This window comes from Cotesia typhae, unplaced genomic scaffold, assembly GCF_013202065.1.
Source record: "Cotesia typhae breed Kobodo isofemale line unplaced genomic scaffold, CoteBio_Ctyphae contig_11, whole genome shotgun sequence".
NCBI lineage: Eukaryota > Metazoa > Arthropoda > Insecta > Hymenoptera > Braconidae > Cotesia > Cotesia typhae.
This window is the reverse complement of record NW_027423711.1, coordinates 3,723,449-3,743,740: the sequence shown is the minus strand read 5'-3', so window position 1 is coordinate 3,743,740 and position 20,292 is coordinate 3,723,449. Positions and strand designations below refer to the sequence as shown.

The following is a 20,292-nucleotide window of genomic DNA, read 5'->3' as shown; positions in this document are numbered from 1 at the left end:
CGTTTACTGACTACTGCACTCATATATATTCTTTATATTTTACGCTGTAATATATCGTTCTTATATATTGGAAATAAGTATAATGTTTTTGCTTTAAAATTATTACCACTGCGTGATTGGTTGAGATAATATAACTCAGACCAACCGTCGAACTTATATTTATAAATGTAAACAAACTTATTAGTTTACTTGTAAAACAAACATTTTTAATTATTTATTTATTAATTTTTATAATTTATTATTCTATTATTTTATTATTTATTAATTATTATTTTTCATTTAACTATTTTAAATAACACTAATCATATTTTACTTTACGCGGGTTTTTGTTAGTTTAAATTTATCAGTTTAATATAATTGAATAATTATTTCCATAATTGATATATTACTCTATAAAGAAGGAAAAATAAATATTAACAATCAAATTATTATTTTTTTGCTCTTGAAGAATTTTAAACGAATAAACATGTTTATAAACTGAAATCTAATACATAAATCATAGATTGTTTTTACAATCTGTTATTAATGTTTTGGCGCAATAATTTACAGAGTTCACCAGAGCTTTCACTTTTACACACGCGGTCAACAAGATTTATTTGCTATTGGCTAAATTCCAATAAAAAATAAATTATTAGCTTTGATTTTTCCTATTATATATTTTTTTTTATGAAAAATATTTTGCGAAAAAAATTGGCGCGAATAAAATTTTTAAATTAAATTCAAATTTTTTATTTAAAAATTAATATCAAAGGGCCGTAATTTATTTTTGTTAACAAATTGATAAAAAATACTTCCGGTACATCTGTAAAATGAACATGTGGTTATCTTGCGTGTAAGAAAAATAATTCACTCGAAATCTGTTTTTTATTTTTTTGTCGGTTATTGCCATTAAGAACCGGGTCAGTGGCCTCTTGGACAATATAGTTGCACATCTTTGTACTCATATCTACTATAATTGATTCACGAGTTCATAACTTGCTACAAAAAAATTTCTTTAATTGTATGATTAAAAATAAATTTTTTAAAGAACAGCGACCAAAACACGGACCTTGAAAATATATTAATTTAATTTTTAGATACAGAATATTTTAAGTTAATTCTATTAAAAATTGACCTTTGTAATAAAACTATATGATCAATGAAGAAAATGATAGATGAGTCAGTTAAAGATTTAATTAATATCAATCATTTTTTTTATTCATTACTCCTTTTGAATTAAAAAAAAAAAAATATTAAATTTCTTTCTTCTTACAATTTTTATATTTTTCATTAATTTTTTTGCATGATTTTTAGAAAACAACTTTAAAGTTTTAAAATTCGAAAATCACACGAAAAAATTTTTCTAAAAAATTATTTGAATTTTTTTCCAAAAGTACATAGAAAAACGAAACTTTTTTATTCTTTGAGTTTTTTTATTTGAATCGTTTTTAAAAGTTATAAACAAAAAACCATGAAAAGAGCGGTTTTTTTCAAAATTCGATATTTTTTTGATTCTTTAATTTTCTTGGTTAAAAAAAAATTTTTTTTTCTGTACATATGAATATACACGAGTCACAAAATTTTTCTTATTCTCATAATAACATAGATTGTATTTTATAATTGATTTTTCGAGTGTTTTTGTATGAAAAAGTATAAAAAAGAAAAAATCATTCATTCGATGTTTTAAATTACACCATAATTATATCACCAGTGTTAGATAATCGCAAAAAATATTGAAACTCTAATAAAATCTTATCAACATTTTCTTGAAGGACTTGTTTGCGTCTTTCTACTGATGTATATCTAAAATAAGAAAGCTGAGTTACTTTCTTCATAATTTATAATATTACGCTGCAAAATATGAGAGAAACATTAATTATTCATAAAGTATAATTCACAAATGAATAGGAGAAAAATCTGGAATGTAATAGACTAATTTGTCTACTTAATTAAACGTTACGTTAAATGAAATAGTAATAAAAGTAAGTAATAAGTAACCAGTATCGTTGATAAGTGAATGTTGCTCAGTTAGAATTTTATCGTACGATACAGAATAAAAATAAAAGTAAGAAGGAGAAAAGCGTGATGGTAAAATTGTCCAATAAGATTTTAGCGACTGTTTAAATGTTGTGTGTTATTACACGCTGTGTGTTGCAAGTGATATTTCGAAAAACACGTCATTATCTTGAGCGCACACCCGCTGAATGGAAGAAACTGATTGGCCTGATATTACGTCACAGATTTCGAGGACAAGTTTGATAAACAAAAGTGTTTACTATGAATTTTTATATTTTACACGCGGATATATTGTATGTTGTTAATCATTTATGCGACTAATTGCAAAGAAAATAATAACACGTGTAATATTTAGATGTTTGCTGATTTAATAGCTCGAATAATTCTCAGAATGTTTGAATCATTACAAAAGAAAACAGTGGACAAAAACAACACGTGATCATTTATTTATGATTTATAAAATTGTTTTCATGAATTTAAAATTTTATTATTGTTTGATAAAATTTTCAGAAGGTGTTGTTACTTTCTCATCAGTTTTATTTTCAAATTTAGTCAGAAAAATATATTTTAATATTTTAAAGAAAAATATAAGGTCTTTGAAGAATGCTGTTAACCATGAAAGTAACTTTAGGCCAGAACTTATAAATTCTTTTATATTTACTTAAAAGTGATTTTAATTATAAATTTAAGATTTTTTTTTTTTCGAAAGAATAATTTCAAGACTCGGTCAAATTAAATTTATTTTAAATAATTATCTAATACTTTTGTAATATATTTAAATTTCCACATTCATACTCCTTAATATTATTTTTTATGATGATCATAACGATTAGCATATAAAATTATTGAATTAGCTTTTTAAATTTTTGTTATATTTTATAAAGAAGACTTAACAAATGTTGCTTCAGATTATCGTTATTTACATAATTGATTTAGAATAACTTTCCTATTTTTTTATAAAAATTAATTTAGCAGATATTTATTAATTTTTAGAATTTTTTAACAAATAAATTATGGCAAAATGAATGAGAAAAAAAAATAGTTTTTCAGAAAAGATTTATTTATTAAATAAAATAAAAAAATTATTAAGTGGCTGCAAACTTTAATGTCATTAAAAAAATGCTTCTAAAAATTTTCACTTGTAATTTTTATCAATTTTCACATGTGAAACTTTTTAATTAATTTTTTTTTAATAATTAAATTGCTATAAAATTCAAAAAAAAATTTAAAATCTGTGAACTTCAGTGTTTTTTTAAATTTCCCGCTTGCGTAGGAATACAAATTATTGGCGCATGCGCAGTGAAAAAATTAATAAAATGGGGTAAAAATCCCGAACTAACCCGAGATTAATTCTCCTGCTGGAACGACTATATATTATCCAGTAGTGAAACGTCAAACATTATTATTATTATTATTATTGTTACTTCATTGTAAACGCCAAATTTTAAGAGTAGTAGAAAATGACTTGTCGTATAATAAAAAATAAATTAATAGTTGCAGTAATAAATAAATAAATAAATTAATATTATTATTATTATAATTACTTTCGACGCAATTTTAGTTCAATACAATATACATGTATTTTATTAAAATAACCTTAAAAAAATTCAAGTAATGACACTGTAAACACTTGGTGCTGTTGTGACAAAGTGACAAAAAATATGTAAAGATTATTTTCAATAATCTCAATGAATTGATTTAAAAATTTTAATTTTAAATATCTAATCACGTATCATCGCAGGATAATATAAACTCTGACCTTTGGAGTGTGTCATTTAAAATCAATCGCAGAAAATTTATTCATCAATCATGAATGTTAAAAGTGATAATCTGTCAGTATAAAATAAACCTAGTCTAATTGATTTATTGTGTTTGTTGTATATTAAGTTATTTATTGTATAAAAATAAATTAAATTGATGACACTGAAGTTGACAGATAAAAAAATTTTTTCGGAATTTCACAACAATTAAATTATTAAAAAAAAAAAAAAAATTTAATTAAAAAGTTTCACATGTGAAAATTAATAAAAATTACAAGTGAAAATTTTTAGAAGCATTTTTTTATTGTAATTAATTTGTTAAAAAAATTTTTAAAATTGAACAGCTGACCGCTGAAACTTCAGTATTATTTAAATTGAGGTGTTTTTTAAAATAAAATAATTCTAATGTCACCTGACGATGAATTAACGTGGCCATCAGAGGCTGATGATGCGAATCAAGAGAGAGATCCACCACTTTGGAGAGTATTGCATGAGCTAGCATCCTTAAATCGTGATTTTTTTTCAAAACATCTGGATGAAAATGGCTTAAGGATACACGCTGCACACATTGTTATACTTGACAATTACAATGAATTGCGTGAATTGTACAAAGAAATATCAGATATTGCACCACAGTTTGATTTTGATGAAATTACACCAGGTAATGGATACCGAAGTTTTATTAAACTTGTTGACCAATGTTTACTGCACACTGGTGGAGTATGCAGGCATATTTTTTCCTACAAAGACTCGGTACTTTTTAGAAAATCTAATTACATGAGGTATATTACTAAAATTAATTAAATATTTACTTTAAACAATTAATTATTTTTACTAATATTAATTATATTTATTTATTTGCAGAGAAATAGAAGCTTGTTCACAATTAATTGTAGCTCTTAAAACGTTTTTACACCATTTAAAGACACTTTACAGTTGGAGTGAACCAGCAAGTGATGGTAAATTGTCATTATTTTCTTCGGATGAACATAGCCCTCAAGAACTATTAAATCAGGCTGGAAATATCGATCAATATTGCTTCTATGGAAGATGTCTCGCTTTCCAAGTAATTTAAATCAATGAAATTTTTTTTTTTTTAATTATTAAACAGTAATTATTAATTAAATATTTAATAGTTTACAGACAGTATTAAATATGTACTCAAGACATTGCTGTCATCCATGGCAACTTTCAGTGAAATTTATTACTCCAATGGATCTTTACTCAATAGATGTACTCAATCAGTTAAATACTTTATTGATCCAGAGGCACGTGCTCGTCGAATTGTTAATATTTCTCAACGCGGTGAAGTGGATTTTTGTAAATCATTTTGGATGCTCAATGAAGCTGGTTAGTTTGTTTTTTATTTTTTATTAGTCAAAATAATACAGCTGTACACTTTATATAAAAAAATAATTCTGGTAATTATTAACAAGTGGGGTCAGTCCCATTTTGGGCCGTAACTAGGTGAAAAATTTATATTTTTTAATTTTTTTTATTCTGCATTTATAATAAAAAATGTCGATAGCTTTTTTGCCTTCAAAAGTTGGAAAAATTTTGGCTCTCATGTTTTTGGATAAAATTTATATTTTATCTTTTTTTGACATATTTTTTTTTTTTAATTGTTCATTTTTTATGTATTTTAAAAAAATTTATCAATAAAATCAAACAGCAATTTCAAATAAATGAAAATGGTTGACCCCACTCGTAAATATTTACCATAATTTTATAGTAAATTAATTTCTACTTGTTAAAAATAATTAAATATTTTTTATTATTTCAAAGACATAGTTCAATTTGTGCCATTAATGTTAATGCCTTCATTGCCAATAAATCAAGTGATATCAATCCCTCCAGAAGAATTAACATTGCCATCAATGGATGGTACTGATGTTAAAATACCTATACCGAATAGCCATATAGGAAAAAAACCAATCCACGTGAGATTATTAAGTGGAAAGCGCAGAGTAGGAATGGTATGCTATTAAATTATTTTACACGTAGTATATATTTATTTATTTATTTATTAATCAATCTATTATCGACAATATACATCAGAAGAAATTATTTAAAATTAAATAATATTAATTAGAATTTAATTAAAGAAAAGAAAAACTCTGTGCAGTTTATACTTAAATGATTAATTGTTTTTTAATATAATTAACAAATATCCAAAAACTTGTACTTGACTGTAGGTTGGATCTGCTCGTGCAAGTGGAGAATTATACGGATCATCAGATGTACTTTTATTCCACTGTCACGGTGGTGGTTTCGTCGCCCAAACTTCAAAGTCCCACGAGCCGTATTTGCGAAGTTGGGCAGTAGAACTTGATGCACCAGTATTGAGCGTTGATTACAGTTTAGCACCCGAAGCGCCCTACCCACGAGCTATCGAGGAAGTTGTTTATTCCTACGCTTGGGCATTAAAGCACGCTAGTTCATTATTAGGAAGTACTGTTAAAAAAATAATCGTAATTGGTGATTCAGCAGGTGCTAATTTAAATCTAGCATTGACAACTAAATGTATAGAGATGAATATTCGTAAACCAGATGGCATTTTTATGGCTTACGTACCAGTTTTAGTTGAATTTGTACCTTCACCTTCAAGAATGCTTGGATTGACTGATCCACTGTTACCATTTGGATTTATGATGCGTTGTTTGAAGGCTTATACACTTGGTGATACTCGAACTAGTGTAAAAGACAAAGAAGCTGATCTTGAATCAACTGCGTCTGATACAGATTCGTTTGCTGAAGTCAGTGAGAGTGATCTTATTGCCTTAGCATTGAGTCCGAATGGAGACGAAGCCAATGAAAGCAAACTAGCATCATTACCGTCGGATTCAACATTGAATTCAGTTAGTTTAGTTGATGTTGACGCTACTCAGGTGCCTCAAGCTAATTCTACAACTGAATCATCACAGGATTACATTCAAAGATTTTTTGAGTTTTATAAAAATGCCGCAGCACGGCTTTCTCCTTCTTCGGCGAATAGTGTTGCTAATAATTATGATAATTATTCTGACAGTAATACGTCAGTTGGTTTTTTTGGCTTCTCTTTTGGTAAAAGTAATCAGAAACTACGTGAATTAGACGACGAAGACGCTAAAAGTCCAAGTGAAGAATTTGTTTTTACTGTTCCACGTGATCCTTTACTGAGTCCTTATCGGTCATCTGATGAGTTATTAAGTAAATTACCACCAACTAAAATACTGGTTAGTATCTATTACCCGGAAACAAGTAAACTGTAATAAATAATAGTCTATTTGTGATAAGTAATGATCAACTGCTAAAAATTAACATTTCAAACAGTAAAATCTTATTTTAATAATCACTATGTAATATTTATCATTTAAATGCTATTATTTATTCTTTACATCTTAATAAATTTTACAGTTTATTTTTTTCAAAAAAAAGTAAAAATTTTTTTTTTTTAATTTTACTTAAAATATTTTTTAATTCCTTTTTTTTTTTTATAGACATCAGAATTGGACCCTTGCCTCGATGACTGTGTTATGTTTGGACGTAAATTAAAACAACTTGGTAATGACGTTTCATTAGACATTGTAAAAGGGTTGCCTCATGGATTTTTAAGTTTATCTGTGGTTAGTATAAAGAATTCTATTATTTTTAAAAAAACATTATTACTGACAATTAATTTTTTTTTTTTTAGATGTCTAAAGAAGCTCTCGAAGGATCGGAGTTATGTATAAAACGAATTAAGCAATTAATAAATATGTAATGATAACTAAAGCTTTAGTTGATATTTAAATGCCGTTTGACTTAAGTGTTGTAATGAAATTTGTAAATGTATGAAGTCCAAACGCTGACCAAAATGAATGCATAATAATTGTTCGATGCCTAAATATATAATAATTATAAATTAAATATTTCTATTTATATAAATAAATAAATAAATAAATATATATATATATATATATATGTATTAATCCAGAGATTTAAATCCGCAGGACGGACAATAATATGAAATAAAAACACAGACCTCTCAGTTTTTTTTATTGTTATATCATGGCAGCACGGGTTTATTATTGTATGATATAATTAATATAATTATTTCAAATACAAGATAATTTTTTATTTAATTTTTTATTTTTTTACAAACAAGTCACCTAATTTTTTATTTTATCTATTTAAAAAAATTCAACGATCTAATGCACATAATAGGTGCGGAAAAATAAATAAATAATTTAAATGAAAAAAAGAAATTGTTAGAACAATAATTTATTTACTAAGTGATTGTTATAAAATTATATTTCAAGTAATTATTATTTTTATAATGGAAGAAAACAATATAAGAAATGAGAGTATCTTTTATTGACATTTTGTACAACGGATAAACAAAAATTAATTAAAATTTTGACAGAAAAAAATGACCGGGATACGATAAACAAAAAATGTTATGTTACTCACGATAATTGATTCGATTTAAATATTTTACTTTTGCTGGTTATTTATTTACTGTTATCAATTTTAGGATTTATATTATATTAAGTTGAAATTTGATGATTTGAGTTAATTTGTGGGCGTAGAGTTTTTTGGAGCACATGTGCGTCAGCAGGTTCAATTCTTTTGTAATAATGTTGTTTTGTTTCAACGATTTCAAAGCCAAATTTTTTATAGAAATCAATTGCTCCTTCGTTGTTTACTTGTACATGCCTACAAAAAAATTCCGTCATGTTAAAATTATCTATTACAATTATATACAACTAAATATTTTTACTAAATTATTGACTAGTCATATTTATAATTTAAATATATTATACAAATTTACTAATATTATTTTTATGTCACATAATTTTGTTAAAGACAGTATTAAATGAATCAGTGTAATATTTTTATGAAATATTTTTTTTTTCAGCTTTAATTGATAAACAAACTCATAAGGAATAAATTAATTATTAAGAACTAAATTAATTAATCGTATATTATTTAATAAAAATGAAAAATATTAATTTATAGTTCATTAGATCTTTCATATAATTTATAAAAATGCCAAAAATAAAATATCCTTATTCGCAATGATAATAACATGACAACTATTAATTAAAATTTTTAAGATAAGATTATGTGACAAATATTGTTAGGCGAATAAATTTGTAAATTATTATTTTTAATTTTTTTTTTTAGTAAGCTTAAACTTTAAAATTGTTTACTAACATATGGTTTAATAAAAAAAAACATTGAATAAACTTACAGAAATATTGAATCGAAATTTCCGTCTTTGTGTACATAATTTAATACATGTTGTACCATAACTGTGCCAATACCAAGCCTTCTGTAGGGTGACAGACATCCTAACGTCATTATGTACAACCTTCGTGAATTTTCCGATGTGTCAACTCTACAGCAAACTGCTCCGACCTTTTCAGGCAATTAAATATATCAAAATATTATTTAAAAAACAACAATGTATAAATAATGAAAATTAACTTAGCAGATAGTTTATAATTTTAAGAATTTTTTTAACACATAAATTATGGCAAAAAAATTTATAAAAAAAATTGTCATTTAAAAATTTTTAAAAACTACAAATACAATTTTTTTTAAATAATTTTTTTGAGCAAATTTATTTGTTAAAAAAAATAAAAAAGTTGTCAAGTGACAGCTAACTTTAATGTCATGTATAAATAATAAACAAATTTATACAAATACCACAATGTCATTGTAATAAGCTAACTTGGCAAGTTCACCAGCCTCCAAGACATCCTTATAAAATTTTTCATTGTATGATACTGGAAATACAACTTGATTAAGTAATTTTAATTGTTTAATATTGTGCTGGGTCACATCGCCAAGTTCTATTTTAGCCCTGAAATAAAAAATAAAAATAATGAAATTAATTAATTATAAAACAAATATTAAATTGTAAAATAATTAAAATAATTATTAATTGTAAAAAAGAAAAACGTACGGCATTGCGCACGAGGATCACACCAGTAGTTCATTCAATGATAACTACTTTTAAAAACATAATATCAGATATTTATTGTTAAATTCAATTAATTGTAATATTTGTTAATTTAATAACATTTACAGATATTTACACATTAGTCAGTTTAATTGACAATTAGACGAATTTGAAGCTACATATACTATTACTCAAATGAATTAATGAATTTTTATAACCTAAAATATTTTATAAAAGTTTTACCTGGTCATATTTTACACGGATGTCAAGAGAGTGTACTCGTAAAGATTGTGAATGAGAGTAACGAGGAAATCAAGAAAAGAGTCGAGTCTACCGCGCAAGCTGTATAATATACTTGTGTGCACACATGTGTGTATATGTGAATATCTGCTGTGTGTATGTTCTTTTTTTTTTTTTTGCTTAAGCCGCTTTCATCGGATTTCCGTTTATAGCCGTCTAAAATTTTTAAAATAGTTACTTGGGAATTATTTTTAACAAAAAATATAATTATTAAACAATTTATTAATTTTTTTTTATCATACCAAGGTTTAATGGCCGAATGGCAAACTTATAAAAAAAAAATAACAACACTGAAGATGACAGAATTAAAAATTTTTTTAGAATTTTATAGCAATTAAATTATTTAAAAAAAATGACACCTACTTTAATTTTGATTTACAAAAATTGAAAATATCATCTACTTATTTACACTGACTGTAAAAGGAATTATTTTAAGGTTAAAAAAAATATCTGTATAAAAAAATCATTGTTAATAATGACAGCTGTCAAATTTTAGAATTTTTTTAATAATTCAATTTTTGGAATAAAAACTTTATTTTTTTTTAATTTCACATTAAGAAATTTATAAAAACTATTAGTGTAATTGTTTATTATAATTTATTTAGTAAAAAAAAATTTTTTTTAATTGACAACTGTTGGTTAACTTCAGTTTCATTTGCTAAAATAATTTAATTAAATAATTATAATCTAATAATAAAAAATTAAATTAAAATTTTGCTAGAATAAATTTAAAATAAGACGGATTTTTATTTTTAAATTAATCATGCAAATTTCAATATTTAATTTATTTCAGATTTTTTTTTTTACCATAATACAATTGTTATTGAAAATTTTAAATTATAAAAATATATATTAAATTAATTTTCATTATTTTTTATAATACTAAAGTTACCGGTCAGCTGTCAATTTTAAAAATTTTTTTAACAAATTAATTATAATAAAAAAATGCTTCTAAAAATTTTTACTTGTAATTTTTACTAATTTTTTCACATATAAAACTTTTTAATTACATTTTTTTTTTAATGAAAATGAAGTTAGCCGATATTTAAAAATTTTTAGAAATTTTTTATTGAAAAAATTTCAATTAAACAATTAAAAAAAAAATTGTCACATGTAAAAAAACTCAAATAACTATAAGTGCAATTTTTTAAAAATATTTTTTTAGTTGTAATTTAATTAATAAATTAAAAATTTTTTAGACGTCTGCTAACTTCAGTGTCATTTTTTTTATCGGTTCATAACTTATTACTCTATAGTTTATTGACGTAAGTGGTGTACCAACGTACTGTACATTTAGTACACTACATACACGTTGCAGTGTGGCCAGATCGTGCTCTTTTCTTACCCCCACTTTGTAGGACACTCTCATCTGACTATATTGAAAGCGATACAAAGTGGGGATAAAAAAATCGCACGATCTGGCCACACTGACACGTTGGTCGTGTATATGTGAGTATATGTGATTGTCGTACGGAAGCCTGGTTGGTTCACCACCGACTTGTAAGAAAGTAGTGCCCCTCAAGTTTATTTTTGACATGTGTACCACATGAAAAAATTACTAGTTTATTTTAAACCAGTGGACTGGTGAACCGGTGAATCTGAGATAGGGGAAAAATGGCGCCGCGTCGTGACCACGTCACTGAATTGTAGATGCTAGAGTCAGAGAGTCAGGTGACAGTTCCAAGTAAAATATCATGGCTGCTACATCGTTTAAAGAAATAGATCCGTGATAATTATTTAAATTTCAAAAACAATAATAAAATTCAAAATAAACTTATGTCAGAGTTGAATTGACTGCAAATTTATTTCTGTATTAACGAGTCACGAAGAGTAATTATAAACAAGTGTTAGTTCTACTTAATTAAGTGAACAATAAATTCCAGTGTTTATAATTTTGGTGAAGTTATACTTATTTTGAATAAATAATCATGGCTGAAAATTACATAAAACATTATTTTTTGGAAGATTATATAAAATCACAGACATTCGAGAATTATTGATGAAGAATCATGAAATATCAATGTCAATCAGTACAATTAAACAAATTTTAGCTAGATTGAGATTGAAGAGAAAAAATTTGCCTGAATCAAATATGAGAGATATAATTTCTGCTGCTGTTGAAGACCCTGGTTAAAAATATTGATTGAAAAGGATTGAAAATGATGAAATTAGAATACTTTTGAATAATTTCAATTCTTTTTCATGTATATATAGATATACAGTTCACATAGGGTGACTGATTCCCAATACTTTTCAATCAATATTTTTAATCAGGGGAGGTTCATTCATCTGGATATAACTTAGGATATCGAAGTTTGTGGAAAAAATTGAAATTGGAGTATAATCTGCAGGTGAATCGAGATACTGTATATGAGATATATTGAAAATACTAAATCCAGAAGGAATAGAAAATCGTTTTGGGAATAAACTTCGGAGACGACAATATCTTAGTCCTGGACCAAATTTTATGTAGCATCTTGATGTATACGACAAATTGAAACAATTTGGATTTGCGATTCATGATTGCGTAGATGGATTTTCTCGACAAGTTCTGTGGTTGGAGGTAGCAACGACAAATAATGATCCAGCCGTTACTGCGTATTATTATTTAAAAACTGTGAAGCAACTCAAATTATTACCGACAATTATCAGATGCGATAAAGGTTCCGAGAACGTACTGATTGGAGACTTGCAAATATGTTTGCATACAAGACACACAGATAAGCTTTCTGGAGAAAGAAGCTTCATCCAAGGTAAAAGTGTAAAAAATCAAAGAATTGAATCGTACTGGGGGCGAATGCGTCAACATACAGTTGATTTTTACATACAATTATTCAAATGTATGGGAGAACGAGGTTTATTTGATGGTAGTAAATTACACATTAAGTGTATGCAGCTTTGTTTTGGTCTACTACTGAAATATGATTTAGAAAATAATAAAAAGTTATGGAATGAACATCGCATAAGGCGACAAGCAGCCTAAAATCATCTTGGTGGACAACCCAACGTCTTATATCATTTACCTCATTTGCATAATTGTAGAGATTACAAAAAAACTGTCAATATGTTGATACTGTTGATCGACTTTTAAATGTCTTAACTAAAAAACCGCAAGTTTATGACCCGTCAATGAAGGAATTAGCTGAGCTTTTGATACCAAATTTTTCAATTCCTACTAATGCAACAGAAGCATTAAAGTTATATAAAAAAATTTTAAAAAGATGTACAGCATTTAAAAGATAACATTAGAATGTCCATCACTTTTCAAATAGTTTATTATATTATATAAAAGATGTTTTTATAATAATTGCAAGGTTTTTAATAATAAAATGAAATATTAAATTATGGGAATGAAAGTGTATGAAATTTTATTTATTTTCCATTGCAGGGGATACATTAAAGTTAAATGACAACGTCGTCATGTTTACTGTGAGTAATACTTATTAAAGTGGTTACAAACTTTTGATAAATATAAAAAGTACTAAAAATAAAGAGCTTCATATGAAAAAATACAGAAAATTAATATACTAGTAATAAAATATATAATAGAACTTATTATTCCAGACAAATGCTTATAAATAATAAACTTGTTTTATGTTAATAATTTTTCACTAATGTACTGGAATATTTTTACTGTCCGTAAAAGAAGTCTTTTGCTTATTTCAAAACAGTCTTGAAAATCGTGTAATTACTAAGCATTATATTAATCTCTTTTGAATTCTAAATATTCTCAGTATTGCAAAAATCACAAAAAAAAAAAACGCTATCAACTTTTAGTTGAATTTTCAATATCAAATATTTTCTTATAAATATTAATAAACATTGTTACAGATGAACATGTATCAATAATAATGAAGTATTTATAACGTTAAATAGAATTGTAAATATCAACGTCATTATAACATTTCTATACTTTTGTCTTAGGTACAGTAGTTAAAAATAATATATTAAATACATTAAACATAAAAGCTTTGTAGCTACACCAATGAAATGTAGTCATTTAATATATTTATCAACTTTAAATAATATTTTGTAATTGAGACAATAAACGCTCAAACGTTTTAACCAATATTAATACCGTTGGTCGCTTTGTTGGCTCATGATTGAAACAATCGCTTATAATTCCTTATAAAATAGATGGTATATTTGTTAGATCCGGTTTCGATCCTTTCAATAATAATTCACGCAATGCGTGTGTTGTAAATTTAGGTTCGATAACCCAAACCTGTCTTTCACAAAAAAGCTCGACTAGGCAACATGCCATAGCCCATACATCAGTCGGCTTAATTGCTGGTAAATTTTGGACGATTATTTCGGGTGCCATAAACATAGGAGTGCCTCGAAAATTATGGCCAACGGTAGTGTTTAATGGAGATGAGGAATCAATGTCAGAGATCTTACTGAGGACTAAATCACATAATTTAACCATCAGGTGCTCATTGACCAAAATGTTTTCAGGTTTAATATCTTTATGAATAATACTACAGGTTAATTCATGAAGATATGACACTGCTTGACGTATTTGCAAACATATTTCATAATTTTCTTTTCTCTTCTGGGAGAATTCTACATTTTCAGGCCGATTGTTTATGAATTGTCGTAAGCTTTGACTTCTGAAGTACTCCATTACAATATACCAATATTTGTCTGCGCAACAAGCTGCCATAAGAGAAATGATATTAGGATGTCGAACAGTGTCCAACACCTTCAGTTCTCGTATAAGATATTTTTTGTCTTCAGGTACTGGAATTTTCTTTACAGCTACACTTGATCCGTTTCTATTCCACTTGCATAGAATGACACATCCAAATGCTCCTCGGCCCAAAATCTTATCCGAAAACTTTATTTCCTCCTCGTCTATGACTGGAACACTTAATTCCAGGAGCTGTATATTATCGTACGATTTGGACAGGTTTTTTGTAGATTCTGATTTACCATTAGAAGATGCAGATCGCTGGTTATAGGAACTTCCGTCGAGATATTGAACATCTGTGAAGACGTTTGAAGCAACACTTCTATTTTTAGAGGCAACAGCACTATCAATGTGTACAGATGATTTATTAGATGTTTGAGGATGTAAACGAAATTGTTTTGAAGTGACCGTGAAAACTGTTTTTTGCGACTGTGACTTACTTTTGTCTAAACTACCTCCAACGTTACACTGATTGTTAGAAGTTATTTCCTGTAGAACTTTTCGTGGAGTTGACAATAGGCACAATCTCAATTGAGTGTTCGTCTTTTTAATTTTATAAGAAAAGTCCCAAAACGAACATTTCTGACCTCGTGCATCAGTAAATTCATCAATAATTTGTTCATCATTAGTGGCTAATTGAATAATACTGTTATTCAATGTATTTTTATTTTTAGAAGATCTCATAGCTGCAATCGCCAACTTCCGAATTTCTTGAAAAGAATAGTCTTTGTTCCGATCTAGTTCCATTGTACGAATGCCTCCATATGCTCCTCGCTGCTGTTGATAATTACCAGAACATGTTTTTTCCCTCCAAATCACTTCAACAGACTTTTTTTTTACTCTTCTCGACGCTACCTGAAAATAAATATGTTGTACCAGCAAAATTATTTATTATAAAAATATTTTCTTAACAAAGTTAAATCTGATTTTCAATAACATTTCTATCTCATAGACTTAAAAAAATAAGCTTTGAGCGCAAAATAATTTCTTTGCTAAAAGTTAATTAATTTATCATTATAATTTATTTTATTTCAAAGACAAGATACATTCTTAATACAAAAAAATTTTCGTACAAGAAGTTTTTCTTTCTTTGCCATTAAAATTTATGAAAATGTACATATATATCTGTTATTTGTAACCATCTTTAATGTAATAATTTTAATACTTTACATACTGAAATTGGGGGTGAATCCTGCAACCTAAGATTTTTACCAGCATTGCCTTCGACTTCGTCAATGAGATCCTCTATTCTTCTTTTTCGAGCTCCACTGTGATTGCTTTCTATAAATAATGAATAAATTAAATTAATGAATAAAGCAGATCTAGACTGATTTAAATGCCATGTTTTACAGCTTATTTTTGAAGATAGGTATTTCATAGACTGCTAATTATTTCGTAATTATTTTCCATCATATTATATGTTTTTTAGAAATTTAGTTTACTTTCAACTTTTATATAACTCACCTTTCAAGCAATCAGCATAGTGAATTTGATATTCAGTCACACCCGGGACCAATTCAAATTCGTTGTTGCACAGTTGTATACCACATTTTTCGTTTTTGTCTAAATAGGTTTAGGCTACTTGCACCCGGAAAATAAGATCTAATTGTTTGTAAAGTTATTTTGTTTCTTTTTGTCGGTAATTTGACGCTAAATTTTGCGTCTGAAACTTGGATTGAATCCATTTTTTTTTTTTTTTTTTTTTTTTAGCAGGGAAACTACTATACTGAAAATACACTCAAAAAAGCAAAAAAGCTTGTTTAAATTGTGTATCTTTCGAAGATCATGGTTATGTGTCGTCGATTTCAAAAGTATAATTCCACTTGGATATAAGTATATTTTGAATATTATTATTCACTATTCTATATTTTCTGAAAAAATAAATGATATTTCACATACAAATACATTAAACAATTATTATTGTTTTTGAAATTTAAATAATTATCACGGATCTATTTCTTTAAACGATGTAGTAGCCATGATATTTTACTTGGAACTGTCACCTGACTCTCTGACTCTAGCATCTACAATTCAGTGACGCGGTCACGACGCGGCGCCATTTTTCCCCTATCTCAGATTCACCGGTTCACCAGTCCACTGGTTTAAAATAAACTAGTAATTTTTTCATGTGGTACACATGTCAAAAATAAACTTGAGGGGCACTACTTTCTTACAAGTCGGTGGTGAACCAACCAGGCTTCCGTACTGTCGTCATGATTTTATTAACAATGTTTTTGATTATTAAATAAACTTAAAATAAATAGCAATTGTGTATAAGAAGTTTCAAACTAAATGTCAGTGGTTAAAAAATTTCAATAGCTGAAGTTTTAACTGAAAATAATAATTTGTCATTAACGAATTCAATAATGGAATCTTCGAGGTTAAATAGTGGTATGTTATCAATTATATTTTGTAAATAATAAATAATCTTAGTTTTCGTCATATAATCTCCCTGGAACCTTGAAATACTATTGATTTCTGGTTTAATTATTTAATTATTAATTTTAATTGTTTAATTATTTCTATTAAATTCTATTAGTACTTACAGTGAAAAAATAAAAAAAAAATTCAAATTTATAAATTATTATTCTTGACTATTGTAAATTTTAGATTCTGATGGAAGTGCACCGACTAACAGTACAATGATGTCTTCAAAACTTAAATTGTCTGAGTCAGACGATGACTTAAGGTACGATGAAAAACGTGCTAAATTTGATAACGATTCAGACAATGAATCAAACAGAGAATTGTCACACCAAGTGACACCCGTGATGGAGCAGATAACTTCTGAAATAGGTCGTCGTTTGATGCAAAAAATGGGTTACTCTGAAGGACGTGGTCTCGGTAAATACGAGCAAGGACGCGTGGCTCCAATAGAAACGTTTCAGCAGAAAGGTCGTCGTGGTCTAGGTCATGACAATAAAAAATTGGTAGAAGCCACTCTGAAATGGGACCCATCAGCAGAAGTCGTAGACGTTCATGAAAACATGCTTTGGCTTGATAATTCTAAAAGGCCACCTACTTTTGATGAAATGAATTCTTGGATTGTTTTAGGCCGCAGACCAGACACTATCGACAATGAAACATTATTTTGCGACCCGCATATTGTCCAGCAGATAGTTAATTCAAAAACAATATTTAATACGCTTGACAAAAATGAAATGCATCGGGCACGTATCCGTTCAAATCCTTTTGAAACAATTCGCGGAGCTTTTTTCCTCAATCGCGCTGCTGTAAAAATGGCAAACATCGACAAAGCCTGTGATTTTATATTCACCCAGCCGCAGGTACTTGGTAAAAATGAACCGCTTTATTTTGCGGATGTGTGTGCTGGTCCTGGTGGATTCAGCGAGTACGTTTTGTGGAGAAAAAAATGGGGAGCTAAGGGCTTTGGCTTTACGTTGCGTAATTCAAATGACTTTAGGCTTGAAGATTTTTACGCTGCGTCACCTGAAACTTTTCATCCAGTTTACGGCCCCAAGCAAGATGGCAATATCTACGATCCAGATAATCAACAAGCATTTCAACGTATTATTATGCAGTCAACTAAAAATAAAGGAGTTCATTTTATGATGTCAGACGGCGGATTTTCAGTAGATGGTCAAGAAAATATTCAAGAGATTCTTTCAAAACAATTGTATCTATGTCAGTGCCTCGTTGCACTCGAGATCGTCCGTGAGGGTGGTCATTTTGTCACTAAAGTATTTGATTTATTCACTCCTTTCAGTGCGGGTTTGGTTTATATTATGCACAGATGTTTTAGAAGAGTTTGTATATTTAAACCAAATTCTTCTAGACCAGCTAATTCTGAACGATACTTAATTTGTGAAGACAAATTACCAGGCACTGAGGATGTCATACAGTATTTTGACGAAGTTAATAAATTGATTTTAAAAAATGACCCGAATAAAGATGTAATTGAATTGGTGCCACTGGATATTTTACAAGGCGATGAAAATTTTTTTATGTACTTGAAAGAGTCCAATGAATCACTCGGAAGTAAACAAGTTGTTGGGTTATTAAAAATAGCAGCTTACTGTGAAGATCCTACGCTGAATGAAAAACGACAGTTTCAACTACGTAAAAAGTGTCTTCAGTATTGGAATCTTCCCGATCAAAGCCGTACACGGCCTCATGATGAAAAACCTAATGTCCGTCTGCAAGCTATTATCGGTTTAACGCTTCAAACGCTTTACACCCTAAAGCCAATCATTTTAACGAATGACAATTTGTCCATCGCTTTATTATCTCGTCCTTGTAATTGGTTTTGTTTGCCATGTGAAACTAAAAATTTTTCAGATCCTGAAAACTCTCCAACGTTTTATTACAGTGCTGGTCGTACCAAAGTTTATCGTTACATGCGTAAATCATGGATAAGAGTTGAAAATATTGAACTACCAACAGATACATTTATTTACGCTGAAATGGTGACGGAGATGCGAGGTGAAAGCAGAACCCTAAGAAGATCCCCGGCCCTGCATATAATTGATGCTCGGTTACTTGGGAATAAAGACGTCAGTCGGATGTACTTACTTCAACGTTATGCGATGATTGAACAGTTTTGCGAACTTTTGTGGTCGCCGGAAAATAAACCAACAATGCGTGTACGTCCTAAACCACTTTATTCATTAGATGATATTTCGACTGTTATGAACTTAAAAACTCGTCTTTTGAAAAATAATGCTCCAGCGGAGGCTCTTCATCTTGATGAGCCATTCTACGCAATCGACAACCAAAATGAACGCGAACAATTTTATATTATACCTAATAGTATGATATTTTTAAATTCTATCAAACCACCTTGGTCTAAACATTTAAGCCGTTCTACTGGACATCACTATTTTTTTAATTCACAAACTGGCAAGCAGTATTATAATGATAGACGACCTAATGAAGTAACTCTAGATTTTGTTAATACTATTTGTTCGCGGATCACTTGGTCTTGGCAAGATCCAAATACTCCGACATTGAATGATCTTAATGCTGAAGTTAGAAATGTTTGTCCAGGTAATTCTGCAAATTCTGTAAATTTGCCCAATAAATCTTCAAAATAGTAAATTAATTTTTTAATTATAAATATATTCATTTTTATTTAATCAGTCAATTTAATATTTTTTCAATTTGATTTATTTTATAAGAAAAAAAAAATTTATAGATTTTTTTCTTTTTTGTTTTATTGGACTGATTAAATTTTCAAAAATATTTTTAAGTAATGTAAATATTGTACATTTATATATTATGACATACGACTGTGAGAGTTTTTCGTAAAGTATAAAAATGATTTAAAAAATGTATCGTGTAATAATTATTGATAATTGCTATTACAAAATACATTAAAAGACACACTGTTAATTAAATTCTCATTGCACTATAATGGGAATTACCATAGAAGACGCTAGATGCTTTAGAGCATCAAAATATTTCTCTCATTTAGTTGTTAATGTATTTTGGATTTAATGTATGAAAAATAAACTTTAATTTTTAATTTCTTTTTGTTTTTCACTAATTAATCCCTAGTTTTTATTTTATAATAAAAAAAAAAAATTAATTAATCATATGGGTAGATAATCGCCAAAAATTATTTTTATCACTATGTAATTTAAATAAAGGATATC

At 27.6% G+C, this 20,292-nt stretch overlaps 4 protein-coding genes across 5 annotated transcripts; 2 read left to right on the top strand and 2 right to left on the bottom strand.

Annotated features, from left to right (window-relative positions):
• Nucleotides 1-3,417: 3,417 nt before the first annotated feature.
• Hsl (hormone-sensitive lipase) lies at nucleotides 3,418-7,689 on the top strand. Its single transcript, XM_074239538.1, has 7 exons — nucleotides 3,418-4,537; nucleotides 4,620-4,821; nucleotides 4,892-5,105; nucleotides 5,541-5,731; nucleotides 5,951-6,970; nucleotides 7,235-7,360; nucleotides 7,429-7,689. Exons 1-7 carry the CDS (start codon nucleotides 4,161-4,163, stop codon nucleotides 7,495-7,497), a joined length of 2,199 nt encoding a protein of 732 aa, XP_074095639.1. The 5' UTR covers nucleotides 3,418-4,160; the 3' UTR covers nucleotides 7,498-7,689.
• A 379-nt stretch (nucleotides 7,690-8,068) lies between these two features.
• On the bottom strand, nucleotides 8,069-10,085 carry San (Probable N-acetyltransferase san). 2 transcript variants are annotated; one of them, XM_074240060.1, is made up of 4 exons: nucleotides 9,928-10,085; nucleotides 9,429-9,585; nucleotides 8,971-9,137; nucleotides 8,069-8,432 (listed from the first exon to the last, which is right to left on the bottom strand). In XM_074240060.1, exons 1-4 carry the CDS (start codon nucleotides 9,933-9,935, stop codon nucleotides 8,264-8,266), a joined length of 501 nt encoding a protein of 166 aa, XP_074096161.1. In that variant the 5' UTR covers nucleotides 9,936-10,085; the 3' UTR covers nucleotides 8,069-8,263. The 2 variants fall into 2 exon arrangements, with proteins under 2 accessions (XP_074096161.1, XP_074096171.1); XM_074240070.1 differs by lacking the exon at nucleotides 9,928-10,085 and adding an exon at nucleotides 9,688-9,740.
• A 1,241-nt stretch (nucleotides 10,086-11,326) lies between these two features.
• On the bottom strand, nucleotides 11,327-16,892 carry LOC141526702 (uncharacterized). Its single transcript, XM_074241778.1, has 4 exons — nucleotides 16,871-16,892; nucleotides 16,142-16,240; nucleotides 15,852-15,958; nucleotides 11,327-15,532 (listed from the first exon to the last, which is right to left on the bottom strand). The coding sequence occupies exons 1-4, from the start codon at nucleotides 16,890-16,892 to the stop codon at nucleotides 14,111-14,113; spliced, it is 1,650 nt and encodes a 549-aa protein (XP_074097879.1). The 3' UTR covers nucleotides 11,327-14,110.
• On the top strand, nucleotides 16,856-20,166 carry Cmtr1 (Cap methyltransferase 1). Its single transcript, XM_074239497.1, has 2 exons — nucleotides 16,856-17,068; nucleotides 17,288-20,166. Exons 1-2 carry the CDS (start codon nucleotides 17,044-17,046, stop codon nucleotides 19,729-19,731), a joined length of 2,469 nt encoding a protein of 822 aa, XP_074095598.1. The 5' UTR covers nucleotides 16,856-17,043; the 3' UTR covers nucleotides 19,732-20,166.
• The last annotated feature ends 126 nt before the right edge of the window (nucleotides 20,167-20,292 follow it).

Bases quoted from the DNA above. Each gene is read 5' to 3' on its own strand.
- Hsl (XM_074239538.1), top strand. From the start codon at position 4,161: ATGTCACCTGACGATGAATTAACGTGGCCATCAGAGGCTGATGATGCG. The intron at 5,106-5,540 runs GTTAGTTTGTTT...ATTATTTCAAAG, and splicing joins TTGGATGCTCAATGAAGCTG to ACATAGTTCAATTTGTGCCA. The intron at 6,971-7,234 runs GTTAGTATCTAT...TTTTTTTTATAG, and splicing joins TACCACCAACTAAAATACTG to ACATCAGAATTGGACCCTTG.
- San (XM_074240060.1), bottom strand. The intron at 9,138-9,428 runs GTATTTGTATAA...TTGCCTGAAAAG, and splicing joins CTTATTACAATGACATTGTG to GTCGGAGCAGTTTGCTGTAG. The intron at 8,433-8,970 runs GTAAGTTTATTC...ATTTTTTTGTAG, and splicing joins AATTTCGATTCAATATTTCT to GCATGTACAAGTAAACAACG.
- LOC141526702 (XM_074241778.1), bottom strand. From the start codon at position 16,892: ATGACGACAGTACGGAAGCCTG. The intron at 16,241-16,870 runs GTTGGTTCACCA...AAACCTATTTAG, and splicing joins GACGACAGTACGGAAGCCTG to ACAAAAACGAAAAATGTGGT. The intron at 15,959-16,141 runs GTGAGTTATATA...CATTATTTATAG, and splicing joins CTATGCTGATTGCTTGAAAG to AAAGCAATCACAGTGGAGCT.
- Cmtr1 (XM_074239497.1), top strand. From the start codon at position 17,044: ATGGAATCTTCGAGGTTAAATAGTG. The intron at 17,069-17,287 runs GTATGTTATCAA...TGTAAATTTTAG, and splicing joins ATCTTCGAGGTTAAATAGTG to ATTCTGATGGAAGTGCACCG.